Genomic DNA, 25,295 nt, shown 5'->3' with positions numbered 1-25,295 from the left:
TTGGTCACCTCCCTGACCAAGGCCCTTCTCCCCTGATTGCTCAGTTTGGCTAGGCGGCCAGCTCTAGGAAGAGTCTTGATGGTTCCAAACTTCTTCCACTTAAGAATGATGGAGGCCACTGTGTTCTTGGGGACCTTCAAAGCTGCAGAAATGTTTTGGTACCCTTCCCCAGATCTGTGCCTCGACACAATCCTGTCTCGGAGCTCTACGGACAATTCCTTCCACCTCATGGCTTGGTTTTTGCTCTGACATGCACTGTCAACTGTGGGACCTTATATAGACAGGTGTGTGCCTTTCAAAATCATGTCCAATCAATTGAATTTACCACAGGTGGACTCCAATCAAGTTGTAGAAACATCTCAAGGATGATCAATGAAAACAGGATGCACCTGAGCTCAATTTCGAGTCTCATAGCAATGGGACTGTATACTTATGTAAATCAGGTATTTCTGTTTTTTATTCTTAATACATTAGCAAAAATGTCTAAAAACCTGTTTTTGCTTTGTGATTATGGGGTATTAATTTAATCCATTTTAGAATAAGGCTGTAACGTAACAAAATGTGGAAAAAGTCAAGGGGTCGGAATACTTTCAGAATAAACTGTATATATACAGTCTCTAGAGAGAGAGCGCGAGAGAGACATATATTTATCTATCCAAGTTGAAGTATCCTTCTCTCTCCTTCGTCTGACCCATGCTGAATTTATATCAATGGATCATTTTTGATTCAGGACTGAACAGCAGTTTGTGTGTGCGCATCTTTCTGTGTGTCTCAGTGAGCCCTGCTCTCTCTCCCTGGCTGCTGTTAGAGTGTGTTAAGACTGTGTACCAGCCCCTAAACTCTCTCCACTGATAAGCATCACATTACTAACACTCACTAAGCGAGAGAGAGACAGAGCGAGAGAGAGAGTGAGAGAGAGAGCGAGAGAGAGCGAGAGAGAGAGCGAGAGAGAGAAAACAATTACAGTTTTTCTCAATTGCTAAAACACTAAAACCCATTGGCTGAACAAAGTTCTCAGTTGCCTGGACTCATTTAGGTAATTATGTAGTCTGTTGTCAATACCTTAAACCATTTCACATGGTAAAACACAATTTGCAGATCTCACTTAGACTTTTCAGCAAAACTCTAAACACATTCTCATTCTCAAAACACATTCTGCACTCTAATGCACATCTCATCCATACTGGTATACACAAGTGGCAACAATGAAATACAAATAGAGAACACATGTCATTGATTGAACACAACCACTCAAAATTGATTTAACCTGTTTCAAATGATGCGACACAACCATTATAAGCCAGTTCAGAGAGCAAACAGGTTGTTGAAGGTGGGAAGGAGAAAGTCTGAGAATGGATAGAAGAAACAATGTGAGAGGACGAGGACGAGTGCGTATGCGAGGTGGGCGACGAGGAGGAAGAGGAGGAGGAGGGCAAGAAAGAGGAAGAGGAGGACGAAGAGGAAGACAAAGAGTGGAAATATCTGATGAAATTCGAGCAACAGTCATAGACCATGTTCTTGTCCATGGACTGACAATGAGGGAAGCAGGACTTAGAGTGCAACCCAATTTGAGCCGATTTTCTGTGTCCACCATAGTAAGGACATTCAGAGAAGAGAACAGGTACAGTATACTACTGTATTTTTGTCCCTTTTAGTATTGTATACTGTAGTACAGTGCATTGTAGGCTGTATACTGTACAATGGACAAATTGTATGGCCCTGAACATTGTAATTTCCATTTGTTAACAGTACTGACTGCTCAATAGATTTTGACTGGTTGCAGGTTCATATCAACAAATAACAAGAATTACAGTATCACAGAGACAAAGGACAAGTTTGTGAGATGCAGGGTACAGTACTGTAAAAATAGGGGTACAAGGAGGAGGAAGAACAAAAAACAAAATTGCAAAGAGCAAAGCAGAGTAGTAATTTCTGATCAATTTTGAGCTACTATGATAGAACACGTTTTCCTTCATCAAAAGACAATGACGGAAAAATATGAAATTTGTTTTGAGATTAAAAATGTACTTCTCCCTGAGAACTGTATGTTTTGAACAATGTGTTTTCTATTTTTCGGTGTATTGTTTACTGACTGCTTGAGAGTGTATATCACTTTGATCACTTTGTTTATGATTTGAGAGCAGTGTTTGATTTTGAACACAGGTAAAACTGTTTTGAGGCGAATGTTTCATTTTGTGAGAGGAGTCAGAGGTTTTGTAAATAGTGCTTGAAGATTAGGTTTTGTGTTTAATGTTTTCAGGAAATGGAGCAAGGTTTCAGAAATTGTGTTTTAGCAATTGAGAAAAACTGTAAAGTGGGAGAGAGATAAGGGAGACGAGAGACAGACCCCAGAAAGAGAGAGAGACACACAGAGAGAGAGCGAGAGACACAGAGAGAGAGAGAGAGAGAGAGAGAGAGAGAGACAGAGAGAGAGAGAGAGACAGAGAGAGAGAGAGACAGAGAGAGAGAGAGACAGAGAGAGAGAGACAGAGAGAGAGAGAGAGACAGAGAGAGAGAGAGAGAGAGAGAGAGAGAGAGAGAGAGAGAGAGAGAGAGAGAGAGAGAGAGAGAAAGAGAGAAAGAGAGAAAGAGAGAAAGAGAGAAAGAGAGAGAAAGAGTGTGTAGATGTAGTTGTAACCACAGAAGTAACCCCAAGACATCATCAAATAAGTGTCTACGTCTTTCATTGCCACAGCTCCTGTATATGGGCATTCAGAAGGTGGCAAACGTGTCATTCTCTGTCGCATGTCTTGCCAAAGTATTCATCCCCCTTGGCGTGTTTCCTATTTTGTTGCATTACAACCTGTAATTTAAATGGATTTTCATTTGGATTTCATGTAATGGTGATATAGAAATTAAAATATATACAGGTTAAAAATAATGACTAAATGTTCCACCCTTAAAAATAGTTGTGAAATGTTCTTGTTTTAAGTATGATTAGTACTTTCTTAGTAGTGACTAATTATTATACTCCGAAACTGTGTGAGATGTGTTAGAATCTACTACCTGGTAATGTGTGAGTGTAGGACCAGTAAAGATTATGACATTGAGCTACTATTTAGCAATGTGAGTAAGAGTTAGACCAGACAACAAAGGACAGGGAGAGCTGTCTACAGACAACTGAGAAACCAAGATAAAGAGGCCTCCCAATTTAGGGAGGAGAGAAACTGTTAGGCTTTTTAAGGAGTATGAATCATGGTGCAGAATATTGTGAGAACGGCGATACCTGAGGAATGCAGGGAGTAGGCTATGATAAGAAAGTGTGTGTGTGAACTGATGGTCAGGAGAGCAATTATAAAGTGGAAAACCGGGAGCCTGCCTAAAGAGGGGAGGGATTTTTGTATGACGTATGAGTATAAAAGATGGACTCTGAAATTGTGATGGTGGAATTCTCAATGAATAAACATCTCTGACTATGCAGACCGGGACTCTGTCTGTTTCTTGATTTTGGGAGACGCACAGAGACACTGAAATAGTTTGTTAAATAATTCACATAACAAATGGACATACACAAAATAGTCCAAATTGGTGAAGTGAAATGAAAAAATAACTTAACCTCTAAAAAATGAAAAACGGAAAAGTGGTGTGTGTATACAGTGGGGAAAAAAGTATTTAGTCAGCCACCAATTGTGCAAGTTCTCCCACTTAAAAAGATGAGAGAGGCCTGTAATTTTCATCATAGGTACACGTCAACTATGACAGACAAAATGAGAGAAAAAAAATCCAGAAAATCACATTGTAGGATTTTTAATGAATTGATTTGCAAATTATGGTGGAAAATAAGTATTTGGTCAATAACAAAAGTTTCTCAATACTTTGTTATATACCCTTTGTTGGCAATGACACAGGTCAAACGTTTTCTGTAAGTCTTCACAAGGTTTTCACACACTGTTGCTGGTATTTTGGCCCATTCCTCCATGCAGATCTCCTCTAGAGCAGTGATGTTTTGGGGCTGTCGCTGGGCAACACAGACTTTCAACTCCCCTCCAAAGATTTTCTATGGGGTTGAGATCTGGAGACTGGCTAGGCCACTCCAGGACCTTGAAATGCTTCTTACGAAGCCACTCCTTCGTTGCCCGGGCGGTGTGTTTGGGATCATTGTCATGCTGAAAGACCCAGCCACGTTTCATCTTCAATGCCCTTGCTGATGGAAGGAGGTTTTCACTCAAAATCTCACGTTACATGGCCCCATTCATTCTTTCCTTTACACGGATCAGTCGTCCTGGTCCCTTTGCAGAAAAACAGCCCCAAAGCATGATGCTTTCACCCCCATGCTTCACAGTAGGTATGGTGTTCTTTGGATGCAACTCAGCATTCTTTGTCCTCCAAACACGACGAGTTGAGTTTTTACCAAAAAGTTATATTTTGGTTTCATCTGACCATATGACATTTTCCCAATCCTCTTCTGGATGCACTCTAGCAAACTTCAGACGGGCCTGGACATGTACTGGCTTAAGCAGGGGGACACGTCTAGCACTGCAGGATTTGAGTCCCTGGCGGCGTAGTGTGTTACTGATGGTAGGCTTTGTTACTTTGGTCCCAGCTCTCTGCAGGTCATTCACTAGGTCCCCCCGTGTGGTTCTGGGATTTCTGCTCACCGTTCTTGTGATCATTTTGACCCCACGGGGTGAGATCTTGCATGGAGCCCCAGATCGAGGGAGATTATCAGTGGTCTTTGTATGTCTTCCATTTCCTAATAATTGCTCCCACAGTTGATTTCTTCAAACCAAGCTGCTTACCTATTGCAGATGCAGTCTTCCCAGCCTGGTGCAGGTCTACAATTTTGTTTCTGGTGTCCTTTGACAGCTCTTTGGTCTTGGCCATAGTGGAGTTTGGAGTGTGACTGTTTGAGGTTGTGGACAGGTGTCTTTTATACTGATAACAAGTTCAAACAGGTGCCATTAATACAGGTAACGAGTGGAGGACAGAGGAGCCTCTTAAAGAAGAAGTTACAGGTCTGTGAGAGCCATAAATCTTGCTTCTTTGTAGGTGACCAAATACTTATTTTCCACCATAATTTGCAAATAAATTCATTAAAAATCCTACAATGTGATTTTCTGTAAAAAAAAATCTCAATTTGTCTGTCATAGTTGACGTGTACCTATGATGAAAATTACAGGCCTCTCTCATCTTTTTAAGTGGGAGAACTTGCACAATTGGTGGCTGACTAAATACTTTTTTTCCCCACTGTATGTATTCACCCCCTTTGCTATGAAGCCCCTAAATAAGATCTGGTGCAACCAATTCCCTTCAGAAGTTACATAATTAGTTAAATAAAGTCCACCTGTGTGCAATCTAAGTGTCACATGATCTGTCACATGATCTCAGTATATATACACCTGTTCTGAAAGGCCCCAGAGTCTGCAACACCACTAAGCAAGGGGCACCACCAAGCAAGCAGCACCATGAAGACCAAGGAGCTCTCCAAACAGGTCAGGGACAAAGTTGTGGAGAAGTACAGATCAGGGTTGGGTTATAAAAAAACATCAGAAACTTTGAACATCCCACAGAGCACCATTAAATCCATTATTAAAAAATGAAAAGAATATGGCACCACAACAAACCTGCCAAGAGAGGGCCGTCCACCAAAACAAAGAGACCAAAGATAACCCTGAAGGAGCTGCAAAGCTCCACAGCGGAGATTGGAGTATTTGTCCATAGGACCACGTTAAGCCGTACACTCCACAGAGCTGGGCTTTACGGAAGAGTGGCCAGAAAAAAGCCATTGCTTAAAGAAAAAAATAAGCAAAACACGTTTGGTGTTCGCCAAAAGGCATGTGGGAGACTCCCCAAACATATGGAAGAAGGTACTCTGGTCAGATTAGACTAAAATTGAGCTTTTTGGCCATCAAGACAAATGCTATGTCTGGCGCAAACCCAACAGCTCTAATCACCCCGAGAACACCATCCCCACAGTGAAGCATGGTGGTGGCAGCATCATGCTGTGGGGATGTTTTTCATCGGCAGGGACTGGGAAACTGGTCAGAATTGAAGGAATTATGGATGGCGCTAAATAAAGGGAAATTCATGAGGGAAACCTGTTTCAGTCTTCCAGAGATTTGAGACTGGGACGGAGGTTCACCTTCCAGCAGGACAATGACCCTAAGCATACTGCTAAAGCAACACTCGAGTGGTTTAAGGGGAAACATTTAAATGTCTTGGAATGGCCTAGTCAAAGCCCAGACCTCAATCCAATTGAGAATCTGTGGTATGACTTAAAGATTGCTGTACACCAGTGGAACCCATCCAACTTGAAGAATGGGCAAAAATCCCAGTGGTTAGATGTGCCAAGCTTATAGAGATATACACCAAGAGACTTGCAGCTGTAATTGCTGCAAAAGGTGGTTCTACAAAGTATTGACTTTGGGGGGGTTATGCACGCTCAAGTTCAGTTTTTTTGTCTTATTTCTTGTTTGTTTCACAAGCAAAAATATTTTGCATCTTCAAAGTCGTAGGCATGTTGTGTAAATCAAATGATACAACCCCCCCAAAAATCCATTTTAATTCCAGGTTTTAAGGCAACAAAATAGGAAAAATGCCAAGGGAGGTGAATACTTTCGCAAGCCAATGTACCAACGAAATGGCGAGGACACTAGAACAGTCTGCAGCACCCGGCCTCATCCTACTTGAATCTGAAGTCAAATGTCTATGGTTTGCTGATGATCTGGTGCTTCTGTCCCCAACCAAGGAGAGCCTAGCGCAGCACCTAGATTTTCTGCACACATTCTGTCAGACCTGGGCCCTGACAGTAAATCTCAGTAAGACAAAAATAATGGTGTCCAAAAAAGGTCCAGTTGCCAGGACCACAAATACAAATTCCATCTAGACACCGCTGCCCTAGAGCACACAAAAAACTATACATACCTCAGCCTAAACATCAGCACCAAAGCTGTGAACGATCTGAGAGACAAGGCAAGAAGGGCCTTCTATGCCATCAAAAGGAACATACAATTTGACATAGCAATTAGGATCTGGCTAAAAATACTTGAATCAGTTATAGAACCCATTGCCCTTTATGGTTGTGAAGTCTGGGGTCCGCTCACCAACCAAGAATTCACAAAATTGGACGAACACCAAATTGAGACTCTGCATGCAGAATTCTGCAAAAATATCATCTGTGTACAATGTAAAACACCTAATAATGCATGCAGAGCAGAATTAGGCCGATACCCGCTAATTATCAAAATCCAGAAAAGAGCTGTTAAATTCTACAACCACCTAAAAGGAAGTGATTCCCAAACCTTACATAACAAAGCCATCACCTATAGAAAGATGAACCTGGAGAAGAGTCCTGGGGCTCTGTGCACAAACACAAACAGACCCCCAATTAGACCCAACCAAATCATGAAAAAACAAAAAGATAATTACTTGACACATTTGAAAGAATCAACAAAAAAACTGAGCAAAGTAGAATGCTATTTGGCCCTAAACAGACAGTACACAGTGGCAGAATACCTGACCACTGTGACTGACCCAAACTTAAGGAAAGCTTTGACTACGTACCGACTCAGTGAGCATTGCCTTGCTATTGAGAAAGGCCGCCATAGGCAGACCTGGCTCTCAAGAGAAGACAGGCTATGTGCACACTGTCCACAAAATGAGGTGGAAACTGAGCTGCACTTCCTAACCTCCTGCCAAATGTATGACCATAACAGAGACACATATTTCCCTCAGATTACACAGACCCACAAAGATTTTGAAAACAAATCCAATTTTGATAAACTCCCATATCTATTGGGTGAAATACCAGTGTGCCATCACAGCAGCAAGATTTGTGACCTGCTGCCACAAGAAAAGGGCAACCAGTGAAGAACAAACACCATTGTAAATTTGTGACCTGCTGCCACAAGAAAAGGGCAACCAGTGAAGAACAAACACCATTGTAAATACAACCCATATTTATGTTTATTTATTTTCCCTTTTGTACTTGAACTATTTGCACATAATTTGACATTTGAAATGTCTTTATTCTTTTTGAACTTTTGTGAGTGTAATGTTTACTGTTAATTTTTTATTGTTTATTTCACTTTTGTTTGTTATCTATTTCACTTGCTTTGGCAATGTAAACATATGTTTCCCATGCCAATAAAGCCCCTTAAATTGAATTGAAATTGAGAGAGAGAGAGATGAGCAACATCTGATCTAGAAACAGTAGAAAGAACAGCGGAGAGATGAACGGAAGGTAAACGAAAACCGATCCACACACGTAGGGAGGAGAGGAGCAAACTACTGTTCAGCCCTGAATCAAAAACGATCCATCGATATAAACACAGCATGAGTCAGACGAAGGAAAGAGAAAGATACCTGAACTTGGATAGATCTCTCTCTCTCTCTCTCTCTCTCTCTCTCTCTCCTTTTATTCCATGTTTCTATTCCTCCCTCTGTCCTCTGTCCTCTGTCCTCTGTGTGTGTGTCTTACCTCAGGTCACCTCCTAGCGTGGACTAGGCAGCTGTTAACCCATAATGTCAATAGTCCATCAGTTATGGTATTACCGTCAAACCTTGCATCACACACTGAGTCCCACTACTGAAATATGCTTACAAGTACACACCCAGTCTTACAACTACACACCCAGTCTGAGACATGATAGGGCTTCTGTTGCACCACACAGCATACCTGCACACCTCGCGGTACATGCATAGGCGCGCACACACACACACACACACACACACACACACACACACACACACACACACACACACACACACACACACACACACACACACACACACACAAGTCCTATCATGCAGCAGAAAACTCAGCTCAGACACTGATTGGTATTTGGATTAGTAGTCTTCCTGATGACAGTTGACAGATAACCACAGTAACGTATGTGTATTTATGTGTGTGTAAGTGCTCACGTGTGTGTGTGAGACAGACAATAGCAGGCCCTTACTGTAATGTATTTACAATTCCAGAAACGTAGTTAAACCACCACATAATGGCCTTCTCTTCCATGACCCTCCCACCCACAACCATGTTCTTCTACCACTCCCACCAGGAAAGAGAGAAGGATGGAAAAGGATGAATGAGAGATGAAACAGGAACTAGAGAGAGTGCAGCTGAGGTGGGAAAAAATGGGGGACGACGCAAAACGAAAGCGAGAGAGGATGCCCTTTTCTCCTCTCTCTTCCTGTCCTTCCCTCTTCCCTCACTTTTCTCCTCCGTCCTGGGCAGGTGTTGTGATCGATTGCGTGCCCCCGCCCCAGCGAGATTAAAGAGGACATGTTTAATTGCTTGTTAACAAATGTTTACGGCGCCGTATTGAGCAGCCGCCCGTTTCCTGCCAAGTATAGGCCTCCCTTACTCTGAGGCTGTTGTCAGAGCTACACTGGGCTGGCAGGAGGGAGAGACAAAGCGAGAGAGGGAGGGAGAAAATTATATTGAGAAAGAGAGAGCGAGCGAGTGAAGGTTCAGAAAATGAGAGTGAGTGAGAGTTTTACTGTTAATATTGATTATTTTGATGGTATTGTATAGCAACATTTGATTGCTCCTTTGTGTGCCAATAAAGCTTTGAATTGAATGAAATTGCATTGAAACAGTGAATGACAGCCAGAGAGAGGAAGAAGAAGATCCGTAAAGGAGAAACACAGAGCAAGTGAAAGGGAAAACAACAGAGTTTTCCAAGGAGAAAGAACACAGAGAGTGAAGGTGAATCAAATGGAGTGAGAGAGAACAGGAGAAATAACGAACGAGCGAGATGGTGGGGGGGGGACTAAGTGACTGACAGATCACAAGAGCGCAGGGGGTAGAGACTGCCAGAGTGAAAAAATAAGTCAAGATTGTGTGTGAGAGAGAGAGAGAGAGAGAGAGAGAGAGAGAGAGAGAGAGAGAGAGAGAGAGAGAGAGAGAGAGAGAGAGAGAGAGAGAGAGAGAGAGAGAGAGAGAGAGAGAGAGAGAGAGAGAGAGAGAGAGAGAGAGAGAGAGAGAGAGAGAGAGAGAGAGAGAGAGAGAGAGAGAGAGAGAGAGAGAGAGAGAGAGAGAGAGAGAGAGAGCGCGCAAAAGCACTACAGAAGAGTATTATAGCAGTAGGTAGGTAGATAAGCAGTATTATTCTCAGTGTAGTCTATGAGGGAACATTGAGTCTCTGGTGCAAGTCAGCAGCTATGCACAATACACCCACAATCACAACTCCCATAATCAAAAGAGATTGCTGTGACCAAAAATCCTGTTGAGTCGCCGAACAGTTTTGGCTATACTAGAACTGTGACTGTGCTACAAGATTGATACACTGACTCTCCACCGTGGAATGAAACTGACCAAATATTCTCAAGGTTTTTTCAAAATACATTTTCTCTAAACAAATCAACATAATACGAGTTCTGTCAGTCCATAGAGAAAAACCCCAGACATGCATGCACATACCGGTAGACACACACGCACGCTCAATTTCATTCCATTTATAATACATTGGGGTGTTATCCTGTCTAAAGGTGGGGGGATGGGGGGTGACAACATCTGATACAATCTTGTTTATTTTTCTATCTCGGGCGCGGCGACTCGTTGAGCTTATTAAAAACTACAGCGCAATATCAGACGTGTCAGTCATCCTTTAGATGAAAGGGGCCTGCCTGGCTGCTTTATGAATTATGATTTGCTTTGTGCTGCTGCAGCCTGGCGCTAGGCTAATGGCGCTAGGCTAATGGCGCTAGGCTAATAGCGCTAGGCTTATGGCGCTAGGCTAATGCTACACTAACATGCTACTTGATGTAAACATGACTTCTAAGTGAGAAAGACTTCTGCTAATGTAGCAGGAATTCCTTGGTCTTATCTGGTCTTATCTGAGGCTTGTGTTAGCGCCACGAGCTAGTGCCTAGGCTAGAAACATTAAAAAGCCATAACCTAGCCTGCAACAAAGTTATAGCGTTACATGCTAAATGCAATTCATATCTCCCATATAAAGTGCTAGCGTCACGCTAACATGTGTAAACAGGTCTTCCATAGCAGCACCAGTCACCTTAGGGGGGAGAAGAAAGATTAAAGTAGACCCTTGTTGTTGTGTAGGCTACATTCCTTCATGTGTGATAGCCCTGAGAATCTATCTAGACTACCTAGACCGAGAGGGGAACCACAGGGACTGTGAGGAGATATTGAATTCACACTTTCATTCTTGCTCTTTGTATGAGGGGATATCGCCACGGCAACCAGTTTATCCCCCACTGGCAGTGCATAACCCATTTTGTCATCGAGTCCCCTGACAACTGTTTCTGGGAAACAGGATGCAATTGTGATGTAAGGAATAAGAGTTAGCTTTTTGGGGGGAATGATGTAAAAGAGACACAAATATACACTACCAGTGAAAAGTTTGGACACACCTACTCATTCAAGGGTTTTTCTTTATTTTTACTATTTTCTACATTGTAGAATAATAGTGAAGACATCAAAACTATGAAATAACACAAATGGAATCATGTAGTAACCAAAAAAGTGTTAAACAAATTAAAATTGATTCTTTAAAGTAGCCACCCTTTGCCTTGATGACAGCTTTGCACACTCTTGGCATTCTCTCAACCAGCTATGATGAAACTGGCTCTCATGAGGACCAGAGTTACCTCTGCTGCAGAGGATAAGTTCATTAGAGTTACCAGCCTCAGAAATTGTAGGCCAAATAAATGCTTTACAGAGTTCAAGTCACAGACACATCTCAACATCAACTGTTCAGAGGACACTGCGTGAATCAGACCTTCATGGTCGAATTGCTGCAAAGAAACCACTACTAAAGGACACCAATAAGAAGAAGAGACTTGCTTGGGCCAAGAAACACGAGCAATGGACATTAGACCGGTAGAAATCTATCCTTTGGTCTGATGAGTCCAAATTGGAGATTTGTGATTCCAACCGCCGTGTCTTTGTGAGACGCAAAGTAGGTGAACGGATTATCTCTGCATGTGTGTTTTCCACCGTGAAGCATGGAGGAGGAGGTGTGATGGTGCTTTGCTGGTGACACTGTCTGTAATTTATTTAGAATTCAAGGCACACTTAACCAGCATGGCTACCACAGCATTCTGCAGCGATACGTCATCCCATCTGGTTTGCGCTTAGTGGGACTATAATTTGTTTTTCAACAGGACAATGACCCAACACACCTCCAGGCTGTGTAAGGGCTATTTGACCAAGAAGGAGAGTGATGGTGCTGCATCAGATGACCTGGCCTCCACAATCACCTGACCTCAACCCAATTGAGATGGTTTGAGATTATTTGGACCGCAGAGTGAAGGAAAAGCAGCTAACAAGTACTCAGCATATGTGGGAACTCCTTCAAGGCTGTTGGAAAAGCATTCCAGGTGAAGCTGGTTGAGAGAATGCCAAGAGTGTGCAAAGCTGTCATCAAGGCAATGGGTGGCTATTTGAAGAATCTCAAATATAAAATATATTTTGATTCGTTTAACACTTTTTTGGTTACTACATGATTCCATATGTGTTATTTCATAGTTATGATGTCTTCACTATTATTCTATAATGTAGAAAGTAACGAAAAACCCTTGAATGAGTATGTGTGTCCAAATGTTTGACTGGTACTGTACATTGCCACACCAGACACACAATCGCTCTCTTTCACACACAAATACATCCTGTAGCTAAGCAAATAAAAATACAAATAAAATACACATAATCCATAAAAATTAAGTAATTAAGAAATATCAGCATGAGCAATGTCAGAGACCGGAATATATATATATATATATATATATATATATATATATATATATATATATATATATATATATATATATATATATACATATAAAGGTGTGTTTTGTATGTAAACATTATTAAAGTGACCAGTGTTCAATGACTAGAATACAGTATGTACATTACAGTTCCTTCAGAAAGTATTCATACCCCTTGACTAATTCCGATTTTGTTGCGTTACAGCCTGAATTCAAAATGTATTAAATAAATAAAAATCTCACCCATCTAATTTTTGCAAATTTATTGAAAATGAAATACAGAAATATCTCATTTACACCTTGAGTCAATACTTTGTAAAGCACCTTTGGCAGCGATTACAGCTGTGAGTCTTTCTGGGTAAGTCTCTAAGAGCTTTCCACACCTGGATTGTGCAACATTTGCCCAATATTCTTTTCAAAATTCTTCAAGCTCTGTCAAATTGGTTGCTGATCATTGCTAGACAACCATTTTCAGGTCTTACCATAGATTTTCAGCAGATTTAAGTCAACATTTGTAACTCGGCCAACATTCACTGTCTTTTTGGTAAGCAACTCCAGTGTAGATTTGGCCTTGGTGAATTCATCTCCCAGTGTCTGGTGGAAAGCAGTCTGAACCAGGTTTTCCTCTAGGAATTTGCCTGTGCTTAGCTCCGTTTATATTCTATCCGGAAAATGTCCCCGTCCTTAACGATTACAAGCATGAAGCAGCCACAACTATGCTTGAAAATATGGAGAGTGGTACTCAGTAATGTGTTTTATTGGATTTGCCCCAAACATAACTCTTTGTATTCTGGACAAAAAGTGAATTGCTTTGCCACATTTCTTGCAGTATTACTTTAGTGCCTTGTTGTAAAAAGGATGCATGTTTTGGATTTGTTTTATTCTGTACAGGCTTCCTTCTTTTCACTCTGTCAATTAGGTTAGTATTGTGGAGTAACTACAATATTGTTGATCCATCCTCAGTTTTCTCCTATCACAGCCATTAAACTCTGTAACTGTCTTAAAGTCACCATTGGCTTCATGGTGAAGTCCCTGAGCATTTTCCTTCCTCTCAAGCAACTGAGTTAGGAAGGACGGCTGTATCTTTGTAGTGACTGGATGTATTGATACACCATCCAAAGTGTAATTAATAACTTCACCATACTCAAAGGGATATTCAATGTCTGCTTCATAATTTTTTTACCCATCTACCAATAGGTGCCCTTCTTTGCGAGGCATTGGAAAACCTCTTTGCGAGGCATTGGAAAAATTGTATGTGTGGGGTACAGAGCTGAGGCAGACATTCACAAATCATGCTAAACACTATTATTGTACACAGAATGAGTCCATGCAACTTATTATGTGACTTGTTAAGCACATTTTTACTCCTGAACTTATTTAGGCTTGCCATAAAAAAGGGGTTGAATACTTATTGACTCATTACATTTCAGCTTTTCATTTTTAATTAATTTGTAAAACATTTAGAAAACATAATTCCACTTTGACCAAAAAAAATCTAAATTCAATAAATTTCGATTCAGGCTGTAACACAGAAAAATGTGGGGGAAATCAGGGGGTGTAAATACTTTCTGAAGACACTGTACATGCCTATGGGAATGTGTGTGTGTGTGCTCTGCAACTAATATGTGTGGGTTCTGTGCAGTGCCTGGGAGGCTTAGCATAACACCTCGGTGGCTGTGTTCCCATTGGTGGTTTAAAGGTTATCTCTTAATGACACTGCTGGGCCTGGCCAATGTTCATTAAGCATTCAATTAAACCATCCACTGACAGTGCCTCAGGGAGAGATAGAGAGCTACACGTACAACAACATCATACAGGAATGTCGGGCTGTCACTGACGCACTGCTATTCTATTCTGTTCTATTCTCTGTGCGTTTGTTTTAGCCTTTTCTACCTTAACCTGCCCTGTCCAGCCATACATCGTTTTGTTCTATACTATTGTGTTCTATACATATCTGCTCAAATATATTTGAGTTAGTGCAGTTCGACGACTGTTGTTTTTCTCTTCAAGATCTTTGCCATACGTTGGTTAGCATAGAAAACCTACAGCTTTGCCTGTTGGTTTGAGATGCATGAAGGGGTTGGAATGTCCTCTGTGAAAAAGTTATGTTCCTCTCTATTCTACTTAACAACACTCTTTTCTGTTCTACTGTCAGAGGCTATAGACATGACTCACCATAACCTGGAGCCAGTCAGTACATAAAGACACCTCTAAGAAGGCCAGAGGAAGATTACAGAGAGACAGAAGAGAGAGACTGACAGAGGAGTCCTCTTTTGTTTCTCAATACATGTGGGAGAGAAAGATAGAGGGAAGAAGACGAAAGCTACTGGGCAAAAACTGGTTGACTCAACGTTGTTTCCACGTCATTTCAACAAATACAATTCAATGTGATGACGTTGAATCAACGTGGAACATTTATTGGATTTGCAAAAAGTCATCAACATAAGGGAATTTCGTATTTTTTTTCACCCAACTTTTAACCTAAATCCAATGATATGGTGAATTTTTCTTGTTGATTTCACGTGTAATTCACATTAGTTGATAACTCAACCAAATGTGCATCTAAATTAGACGCTGAAATGACGGGCATATAGGTAGGTCAGTTAGTAATCAGTCTAGGAATGGTTGAATCCATACATCAGCCCCAAATACACACACATGATATAGACCAATCAGAGCCCTGCTTACTGTAATTACAAAGCAGAAAACAGTGCAGAAAGTGCAGCTTGACAAAACAAACGTTTCTTCAGAGAAAAGGGTCCGGATGTCTTTAATAAAATATAACTCTTAATTAGAATCTCAGTCGGGAGATAGCAGCACTGCTTTAGTGGTAGCTGGGGGGCTCTCTCATTCTTGGCACACACACACACACACACACACACACACACACACACACACACACACACACACACAGTAGAAAATGTGTGCAAAGTCAAGGTTAGGATTCAGATGAGTCGGTTCAATGAAAACACAAAGGAGCGCCTGGTTTTCTGTCAATTACAACATCCTTAAAAAGGTACACTCCACACGATGACATCAACATCCACAGAATTCACACCCATCTTCCTCGTCAGTCTTTGTCAGATTTTCATTCTGCTGATGTTATTTTCTGTTGTGTGTGATGATGTCATCTTGTAAAGTGTACCTTTAATTGACTGCCTCATTCAAAGGAGACCACTTAGGGGGTAGGTAAAATGTGTGATTTTCAACACCTAGCCACACAGCAGCCAGGGGTAGAGTGCGGTGACAATTGGAGGGGCAGTCATGTAATTAAATATAAGTGAGGACAATCAAAGTCCCATAAAATACTGGTCTATTCTGGTCTGTTCAGAACATGATGTACTGGCCTAGATCGAAGAGTCACTCACCTACATGCGCGAACACACATACTCGTATGTACACATACACACACTCGTATGTACAAACTCATACATGCACAGAAGCTAAAAGAGCCACAAGGGACCAAAGGGATTGATGGTGTCCAGGATTAATGGCGGTCTTGGGAGTCCCTGCTGATTGCAGACTGGATGATAGACTGCTGCAAGCAGAATGACCCTGTGAGTTATTATATTCATTTATCCTGTTTCACTTCATGTACAAGTGGGTAACCTGTACGAGTGCGAGGTGTGAAATGGAAATGTGTTTTTTGCATATCCCAACTCCCCCTGAGACACCCTCAGGGAGTGGGGCCACGGCCATGTGTGTCTGTGCTTATGTGTGTTGTTCCTGAATTTGTGTGCGTGTCTGTGTTTGTTTGTGTGTGTGTGTGTGTAGGGGGGGGGTACTGAATTTGCTCACAGATTTGTAAAAGTGCATTCTCTTTGAATCAATCAAGCCCACTGAGACAAAGACGTCCATTAGACAAGGAGGGGGTAGGGCTTGTTTCTGGACGGGGCCATAGGCTTTCACTTATTCAATGATGTCTGACTACCTCAAGGAAGGGCGTAAGAAAGGAAGGAAGGAATCTTTAGGAAAGAAGGAGGGGCATTTTTAGGTCTTCTAAAATAAGACAGCAATCAACCACATCACTGTAGACTTCATATTTACATTACAGCACTTCCTGTATACACAATTGATTTACATCCTGTTTACCTGACATTGTGGTGAAAAAAATGAAGTGAATGAAGTTTAAGATCACTGCTGTACAGTATGTTACTGTTGTCCTTCTGTCAAAAGAAAACAAATCCAGGCTTACACACACACACACACACGCACACACACACAAACACTCTAAGGCTGCTGCAGTCACCTGCTGTTGGAGTGGTACTGCAGTGTCGACATGCCAGAGGGAACATCTCTGCCTGCCATAGCAAAACTAGAAAAACGTTACATAAAGGTTCTTCTGAAACATCCACGCTACCACCTACAGAAGCTAATGCTACTCCCGCTATAAAAAGCCAGCTATCTGCCGCCCACCCACGCAGGTGGCTTACACCTACCCTGTAGCAGAGGGGACGTTGTGTAAATGTTTGGTCAGTGTTGATCCAGCGTTGAGCCGCTGTTTGGCTAGCTCAGGAGAGCTTTTGAAAAATGAGAGAGGGATGGAGGCAGGAAGGTAGGAAGGAAGGAGACCTTTTATGGTTCGGCGGAAAAATGTATTTACTTCTATCTCACTCTGGATTTCTCTCTCCTCCTCTCCCTCCCTCTTCTGCTGTAGTTTGTCTCTCTCTTTTTTTTTTCTCTCTCCTCATACTCCCTCTCTCCTCTTCGATAACGCCCCCCCATCCCGATCTCTCTCCCTCTTTCTCTCCCCCACTCTCCGTTTCTATCCCAATCTCTCTCTCTCTCTTGCTCCCCCCGATCTCTCTCCATCTCTCGCTCTCCACTTGATGTATCCAGCGGTAAATGTAGAAGCCTCGTGTGCTGGCTGTTGCCACGGCAACAACACAATGGACCTTATAAAGCTAATAAGTAGAGAGTAGGAGGGGAGAGGAGGAAAATGTTAAAAACAGCGCATTCAAAAAACATGAAAATGTGCGCAGACCTATTCCTGGAGTTGGACCTGGGGGCTGTTTGCGGATAGAGGGATGCTGGCGAAAGAGAGGAAGAGAGAGAGATGCAGAGAGAGAGAGTTGTTTCTCTGGTGGCGTTGTGATGTATCAGATTTGATGTGCCAGCCATGTTTGCTGGTGTCTGTTTTTCTCAGAATGACCTTCTTGATCCAAACCAGTCAGGTTTCAAGACTGGTCATTCAACTGAGACTGCTCTTCTCTGTGTCACGGAGGCTCTCCGCACTGCTAAAGCTAACTCTCTCTCCTCTGCTCTTGTCCTTCTAGACCTGTCTGCTGCCTTTGATACCCTCTCCGAGCTGGGCATCTCCGGCGCGGCTCACTCTTGGATTGCGTCCTACCTGACCGGTCGCTCCTACCAAGTGGCGTGGCGAGAAGCTGTCTCCGCACCACGTGCTCTCACCACTGGTGTCCCCCAGGGCTCAGTTCTAGGCCCTCTCCTATTCTCGCTATACACCAAGTCACTTGGCTCTGTCATATCCTCACATGGCCTCTCCTATCATTGCTACGCTGACGATACACAACTAATCTTCTCCTTTCCCCTTCTGATAACCAGGTGGCGAATCGCATCTCTGCATGTCTGGCAGACATATCAGTATGGATGACGGATCACCACCTCAAGCTGAACCTTGGCAAGACGGAGCTGCTCTTCCTCCCGGGGAAGGACTGCCCGTTCCATGATCTCGCCATCACGGTTGACAACTCCGTTGTGTCCTCCTCCCAGAGTGCGAAGAGCCTTGGCGTGACCCTGGACAACACCCTGTCGTTCTCCGCTAACATCAAGGCGGTGACCCGATCCTGTAGGTTCATGCTCTACAACATTCGGAGAGTACGACCCTGCCTTACACAGGAAGCGGCACAGGTCCTAATCCAGGCACTTGTCATCTCCCGTCTGGATTACTGCAACTCGCTGTTGGCTGGGCTCCCTGCCTGTGCCATTAAACCCCTACAACTCATCCAGAATGCCGCAGCCCGTCTAGTGTTCAACCTTCCCAAGTTCTCTCACGTCACCCCCGCTCCTCCGCACACTCCACTGGCTTCCAGTTGAAGCTCGCATCTGTTACAAGACCATGGTGCTTGCCTATGGAGCTGTGAGGGGAACGGCACCTCCGTACCTTCAGGCTCTGATCAGTCCCTACACCCAAACGAGGGCATTGCGTTCATCCACCTCTGGCCTGCTGGCTCCCCTACCTCTGCGGAAGCATAGTTCCCGCTCAGCCCAGTCAAAACTGTTCGCTGCTCTGGCACCCCAATGGTAGAACAAGCTCCCTCACGACGCCAGGACAGCGGAGTCACTCACCACCTTCCGGAGACGTTTGAAACCCCACCTCTTTAAGGAATACCTGGGATAGGATAAAGTAATCCCCCCCACAAAAAAAACATTTGTAAAGTGGTTATCCCACTGGCTATAAGGTGAATGCACCAATTTGTAAGTCGCTCTGGATAAATGACGTAAATGTAAATGTAAAAATGTAGTGGAAGTGAAGTGTGTGTGTGCGTGCATGCTGCGGTGTGTGTGTGTGTGTGTGTGTGTGTGTGTGTGTGTGTGTGTGTGTGTGTGTGTGTGTGTGTGTTGCAAGAGTATGTGACTGCATCAGTGGTTATAAAAGGTTGCTTATATTTGTCCTGCTTAAAGCTGCAATATGTATCTTTTTGGGCAACCCGACCAAATTCACATAGAAATGGTAGTTATAAATCTGTCATTCTCATTGAAAGCAAGTCTAAAAAGCGGTTGATATGTTCTATTTCTATGCTTCCCATGCATAAGTTTTAATTTTGCGTATTTTACTTTCGGTTTTGTAAATCAGCTTCAAACAAACTGAAAATACAATATTTTTGGTTATTGAAAATATATTTCACAGTGGTTTATATGATACAATGATTCTCTACACCCTCTGAGAATTACTTGTTTTGTCACATAAATGGAAATTAGGTGAACTCTTAGAATGTTTGCAACCAGGAAATGGCGGAGCGATTTCTGTATATTGCACCTTTAACTGCATGTACAATTGGGTAACCTGTACGAGTGTGGGGTGTGAAATGGAAATGTGTTTTTTGCTTATCCCAACTTCCCCTGAGACACCCTCGGAGAATGGGGTCACAGCCAGGGATGTGCAGCTAGCCTCTGATCTGCTTCTTCATAAATAAACAAATGTAAACAGAGAGACATGATACACACACACATGCCTGAAAATCATCTCTGCTTCACATACAAAAAGATAAACACATACACACACTCTCTTCAATTACATTGAGCTGATATCTGACGTGCTGTTCCTTCTTTTTCCGTAGTATATTTCTGTATTGTTTTAGTGATACTAAGAATGTCATACTAAACTTTGATAGACTCTCTCTCTCTCTCTCTCTCTCTCTCTCTCTCTCTCTCTCTCTCTCTCTCTCTCTCTCTCTCTCTCTCTCTCTCTCTCTCTCTCTCTCTCTCTCTCTCTCTCTCTCTCTCTCTCTCTCTCTCTCTCTCTCTCTCTCTCTCTCTCTCTCTCTCTCTCTCTCTCTCTCTCTCTCTCTCTCTCTCTCTCTCTCTCTCTCTCTCTCTTTTCCTCACCCACACACACCTGTATCACCTTGAATACAACTATGGAGAAAGAGAAGGACATTCTATTCTCTTCTACTCTCTCCTCTAGTCACCTCTCCTTATCTCCATCCCTCTCCCCCTTTCTGCTCCCTGGTGAGATGTGGGTGGGTGAGAGAGGAGTGAGGAAACAGGTGACAGACTGTCAAAGCCACGCCACCTGGTAATCATCACTGTGACCTCCACCGCCGCACCATGACAACTGCTGATCTCATCCTCATGGGAACACCTGGACGACCAGCTCATTCACACATCTAGCGACCCAGAAGGGACACAGGATATGACACACAGGAAATAGAGAGTAAAGTCACACACACGGCCTGAGGGGTGGGATGTTAGGTGTGTGTGTGTGTGTGTGTGTGTGTGTATGTGTGGGGTCCCAAGACTTAGGTCCTTAGAAGTGTGAGTGTCTCAGGGAGGGTTTAATTGGTTGAGTTTGACAGAAATGTCTTCATTCTATTGATAAATAATTACTACACCTGAGGCTGGTCTATTAAACTCAGGGGCGGGTAGCTTAATACATGAGCTCATACTGTACCATGGCATTGTTGAATACTTGTTTCTGATTGGCTTGAAGGGCATTCTAGAGCATGCATTATTTCCCTATAACGCACAGTATGTAGTTTTTGCATGGTATAATTCAATGGCTATAGTTCCTTCTTACATGTTCTATGTTAAAGCTGCTTTTGAAAGCAACATCACACATACACACACGCACGTACTTACACACACGCACATACTTACACACACACACACTTATGCACGCAGCACTGCACTGTAGAGAGACCAGGATTAAGAAGCAATGCCCTACCTGTTTGTGTACAGTAGATCTGAAATGATTGGACAGGTCTAAACAATAACATTACATTCCCACCAGTTGGAGGGCAAGGTGAGGTTGGTTCAACATTTCTTACATTACATCTTTCCATTCCTCTCAGATCTACAAGAACTTCTACAAGAGGTGGCTAGAAGGTGATTTAGACTTTGGATGACTACCATGTAAGGTGGTAGGACCAGAGAATGATCTTGGATGAAGAATGACACTGATCCAGACCTTTCCTACAGCTGTGTTACCTCTGGCTGATTTCAGGTGTCACAAAAGCCAGACAGAATCAATCTATCGCCGAGGCGTCATCCCTCCCTCGCCCTTCAAGGTCTCCGTGAATGAGGACGCCAGAGTGAAAAATTGAAAAAAGACTAGGTAAAATGCGGAGGAAGGTGAAATAAAAGAGAAGAAAAGAAAAGCGTGTCCAGACGGAAACTTCCAGATCCACTACACGCAAAGGGAAGAGGAAGGAAGAAGATGGATAAAAATTCACAAAAAGAGTGAAAATCTCTAGGGAAAAGACTATTTCATAGGGGCGAATTGGCAGTTTCCAGTAATTGTCCAATTAAAAGATAAAAAAGCTATATAAATGGAACTGACATGATTCCTCATTCTCTACAAGTCATGCTATGTCCAAAATCAGTCCCTGGGTACCTGCGAGGGGGCAGTCGTCGTTTGAGCCGGGTGAGTCCTGGTTGGGGCTGACTGGCGGGCTGGCGGGGGGGCTGGTGCTGAAGCTGGCGTAGCCCAGGGACGAGCTCACCTCGGAGGGATCACAGCTGTGGTTGACTGGCCTCTGGTTCTGGACATCCAGGGAGGAGGAGAGGGAGGTCCGCTGTTTGGGCTGGAGGGAGAGGGGGAGGGGCGAGGAAAAGAGGGAGCGATGGAGAGGAGAACAAAGGTAATGTTAGCAGACATGGCTAAGCATTGTGATGGCTAAGCATTGTGATGGCTAAGCATTGTGATGGCTAAGCATTGTGATTGTGTATCTGTAACTTTTGGAGTTTTCACATAAGAATTCAGTACCGTGATACGATTCACTGGAGTGATGTTGAGAATTCCAATACGTTTTTTTGTTCCATATAGAGGGGTATGTGAAAGTGCCTTGTGAGCTGTGAACTGGAAGAGCAGGACTCTTGCAAAAGAACACAGGAATTATTACGTAAGGATTATCTCCACTTCCTCTCACATCATCACACAAGTCCAGGTCTCATGACACACTCATTAGCCTGTGTGTGCGTGTGCGTGTGCGTGTGCGTGTGCGTGTGCGTGTGTGTGTGTGTGTGTGTGCGTGTTCTAGTTATATCGCCTGTTCCTTCAAGGAGCTTGAGCACAGTGGGTGTTTGCATGACTTCACGATGACTGTAAAACACCTTAATGCGCGCGCGCACACACACACACACACACACACACACACACACACACACACACACACAGACACACACACACACACACGTATTACAAACACATTTGAAGTTCCAGAGACGGAAAACAAATGTAGTGAGAGAGTGAAAGCTGTAATGCAGATATAGATACAGACACTTGACATAACACACCATTTCCACCCATTAGAATAACTACTGCTGCTGTAGATTACTGTTCACATACTACCTCACACACACTGATCTTATAGGCACACAAAATGCAGGCCGGTGCGTCTGCAAGAACTCAAGGTTTGCGTATTGAGAGTAAGAGGAAGGGGTCGATGTGGCAGGTTGTCAAGACAACGCCACCTCAGGGGACTTAAAGGTCTGGAACAGTGAGACATAGACAGAGAGACAGGTAGAGAGGTTGACGGAGCGAGAGGGAGAGAAAGATAGCGATGGATGAAAAGGTGGATATAGCTGAGAGAGAGAGAGAGAGAGAGAGAGAGAGAGAGAGAGAGAGAGAGAGAGAGAGAGAGAGAGAGAGAGAGAGAGAGAGAGAGAGAGAGAGAGAGAGAGAGAGAGAGAGAGAGAGAGAGAGAGAGAGAGAGAGAGAGAGAGAGAGAGAGAGAGAGAGAGATAGGAGAGGACAGTAAAGGTGAAGTAAAAAGAAAACACACTTCCACTCTTCTAAAGACATCCCTTTCCACCAGTGGACAGTGAGCCAAAGGGGAATAGAACAGAAGCATCACTATCCTATAGGGAGTTAGGGGGCAATACATCAACTAGAAGTGATCAGAGTGACAGGCGGCGTACAGGGCCAATGGGGAATGAGATAGTTTCACTTGAGTTTCACTTGAGGCCAATAGGGAATAGTCTGAGAGTACAGTGGGAGGGCAGTGTCAGGTAGCATGGGAATACATAGGGAGAAGCTGACAGAATATACAGTGCCGTGAAAATTGTATTTGCCCCCTTTCTGATTGTCTCTAGTTTTGCATATTTTTGATACTGAATGTTATTAGATCTTCAACCAAAACCTAATATTAGATAAAGGGAACCTGACTTTACAACTTGTGATGTCACGAGAGGCTGTGTCCTGGAGGGACGTTACATCCCCCTGAGGTGGCTGCAAACCCAGACAGCTATGGCTCCATCTGCTGGTATGGTCGGGAACTCCACCCCTCTATGGCCAATCTTCCCACGCAGCTGAAACAAATGAGGGGCTGATGAGCTGAAGGTTTGGGAAGGGAAGAGACACAGTCTCCAACCTGGGCTCTCTGGAGGACAAGAGTGCTGCACGTCCACTTCCATGAGGAATATAAGGATTTGGAGATACTTACCTTTGGGAAATACTCACCTTTGGATATATGCACCTGTGGAAATACGTGAGAGACATTTGGAAGGACTTTTTGCTGGGTTGGCCACTAGCTGCAACGTGGACTACAGTAAGGCTGGGGAAAAGTTATCTGAGCGAGTGAGAATTATGATTTTGGATGTGGAAGAGACATCCCTGAACTGTTAACCCTTAAAGAGCCACAAGAGAACAGAATTTTGTTATATTTTCGTTAATTTCCCAAGACCTATAATAAAATCCTTGTTTTGTTTGAACCTTGTCTCCTTGCACTACTTGAGCAATCCCGCTGAAAGCTGTGTAGCCTCTCGTGACGTCACAGATGGTGGAGAATACGGGCACGCTCAAGCGTTAATAGTGCATGTCAGAGGAGGATACCGAAGGTTTGATCACCCAGTTTTCCAAGTTGGCCGTAGGCTCCCCGCCGACTGAAATGGAGGACATATTGAAAGCCCTTGTTGCTGGCCAGCAAGCCCAGATGCAAGCAAACGTGGCTCTCTTGGAGGAGCAAAAGAAAGCCAACCTTCTGAAGGCAGAGGAATTGCAGTTGCAGAGACAGAGGGTGGTCCAAAATACCCGCCCAATAAAGGCAAGTGACTTTATATCTAAGATGGGAGCTACCGATGACATTGAGGCATACCTGCATGCATTTGAGGCCACGGCCACTAGGGAAGCCTGGCCCAAGCAACAGTGGGTTGGTCTGTTAGCCCCCCTTTCTAACCGGGAATCGCTGAATGCTGTCCGGGACCTGGGCCCTGACCAGGTTACTGACTATGATGCCCTGAAGTCTGAGATCCTCAGCAGATATGGACTCACAAAGTTTGGTATGGCCCAGCGCTTTCACAGCTGGACCTTCCAACCAGACCAACCTCCTCGGGCGCAGATGCATGAACTTGTCCGAATCGCAAGGAAATGGCTGGATCCGCAGAGGAATCCAGCAGCGGCGGTGGTGGAGGCCGTTGTGGTGGATCGTTACCTACGCGCCCCTGCCTTATGAGGCAAAACGGTTCATCAGTCAACAGGCCTTGACCACGGCTGATCTGACCGTGGAAGCTGTGGAAAAGTACCAGGCCACAGCGGAGATGCTGAATGCTTCCCGAAAAGACCCCAGGAGTGCGGCCCCACCACAAATGGGAAGAACCCGTCCAAAGGACCCCAAGGTCTCGAACCCAGCCACGTCAGGACTTATCCCGGCTCCAGGGGGAGCCAGAAACCAGGCGGGTCCAAGAAGAGTACACCAGGAGGGGGGAAACTCGACAGTGTTACCGGTGTGGGGAGATGGGACATATCTCCTGGCAGTGTGGGAAACCAGCCGATGAACCTATGCCCACTGCGGAGTCCTCCAGCTCAGCACCCACACACCGTTTTGCCTCACTCTTGGGAGTCGTAGATGGCGGCCCAGATCGACCCCCCACCTGCCCGGTAACTGTGAATCACCATGATGTGGAGGCCTTACTGGATTCTGGTAGCCGGGCCACCCTGGTGC

The 25,295-nt window shown here is 43.8% G+C and overlaps 1 protein-coding gene across 4 annotated transcripts in view; it reads right to left on the bottom strand.

Annotated features, from left to right (window-relative positions):
* LOC121549486 (ankyrin repeat and sterile alpha motif domain-containing protein 1B-like) overlaps nucleotides 1–25,295 on the bottom strand; it is a 277,377-nt gene that overhangs the window by 73,452 nt on the left and 178,630 nt on the right. For all 4 annotated transcript variants that reach the window (XM_045212863.1, XM_045212862.1, XM_045212865.1 and 1 more), the window contains exon 14: nucleotides 21,749–21,938. In XM_045212863.1, the coding sequence (XP_045068798.1) occupies nucleotides 21,749–21,938 (190 nt within the window). The remainder of the gene's footprint in view (nucleotides 1–21,748; nucleotides 21,939–25,295) is intronic.

The sequence above is a fragment of the Coregonus clupeaformis genome, unplaced genomic scaffold, assembly GCF_020615455.1.
Source record: "Coregonus clupeaformis isolate EN_2021a unplaced genomic scaffold, ASM2061545v1 scaf0058, whole genome shotgun sequence".
In the NCBI taxonomy this organism is placed as follows: Eukaryota; Metazoa; Chordata; class Actinopteri; order Salmoniformes; family Salmonidae; genus Coregonus; species Coregonus clupeaformis.
This window is presented reverse-complemented; position numbering and strand designations above follow the sequence as displayed.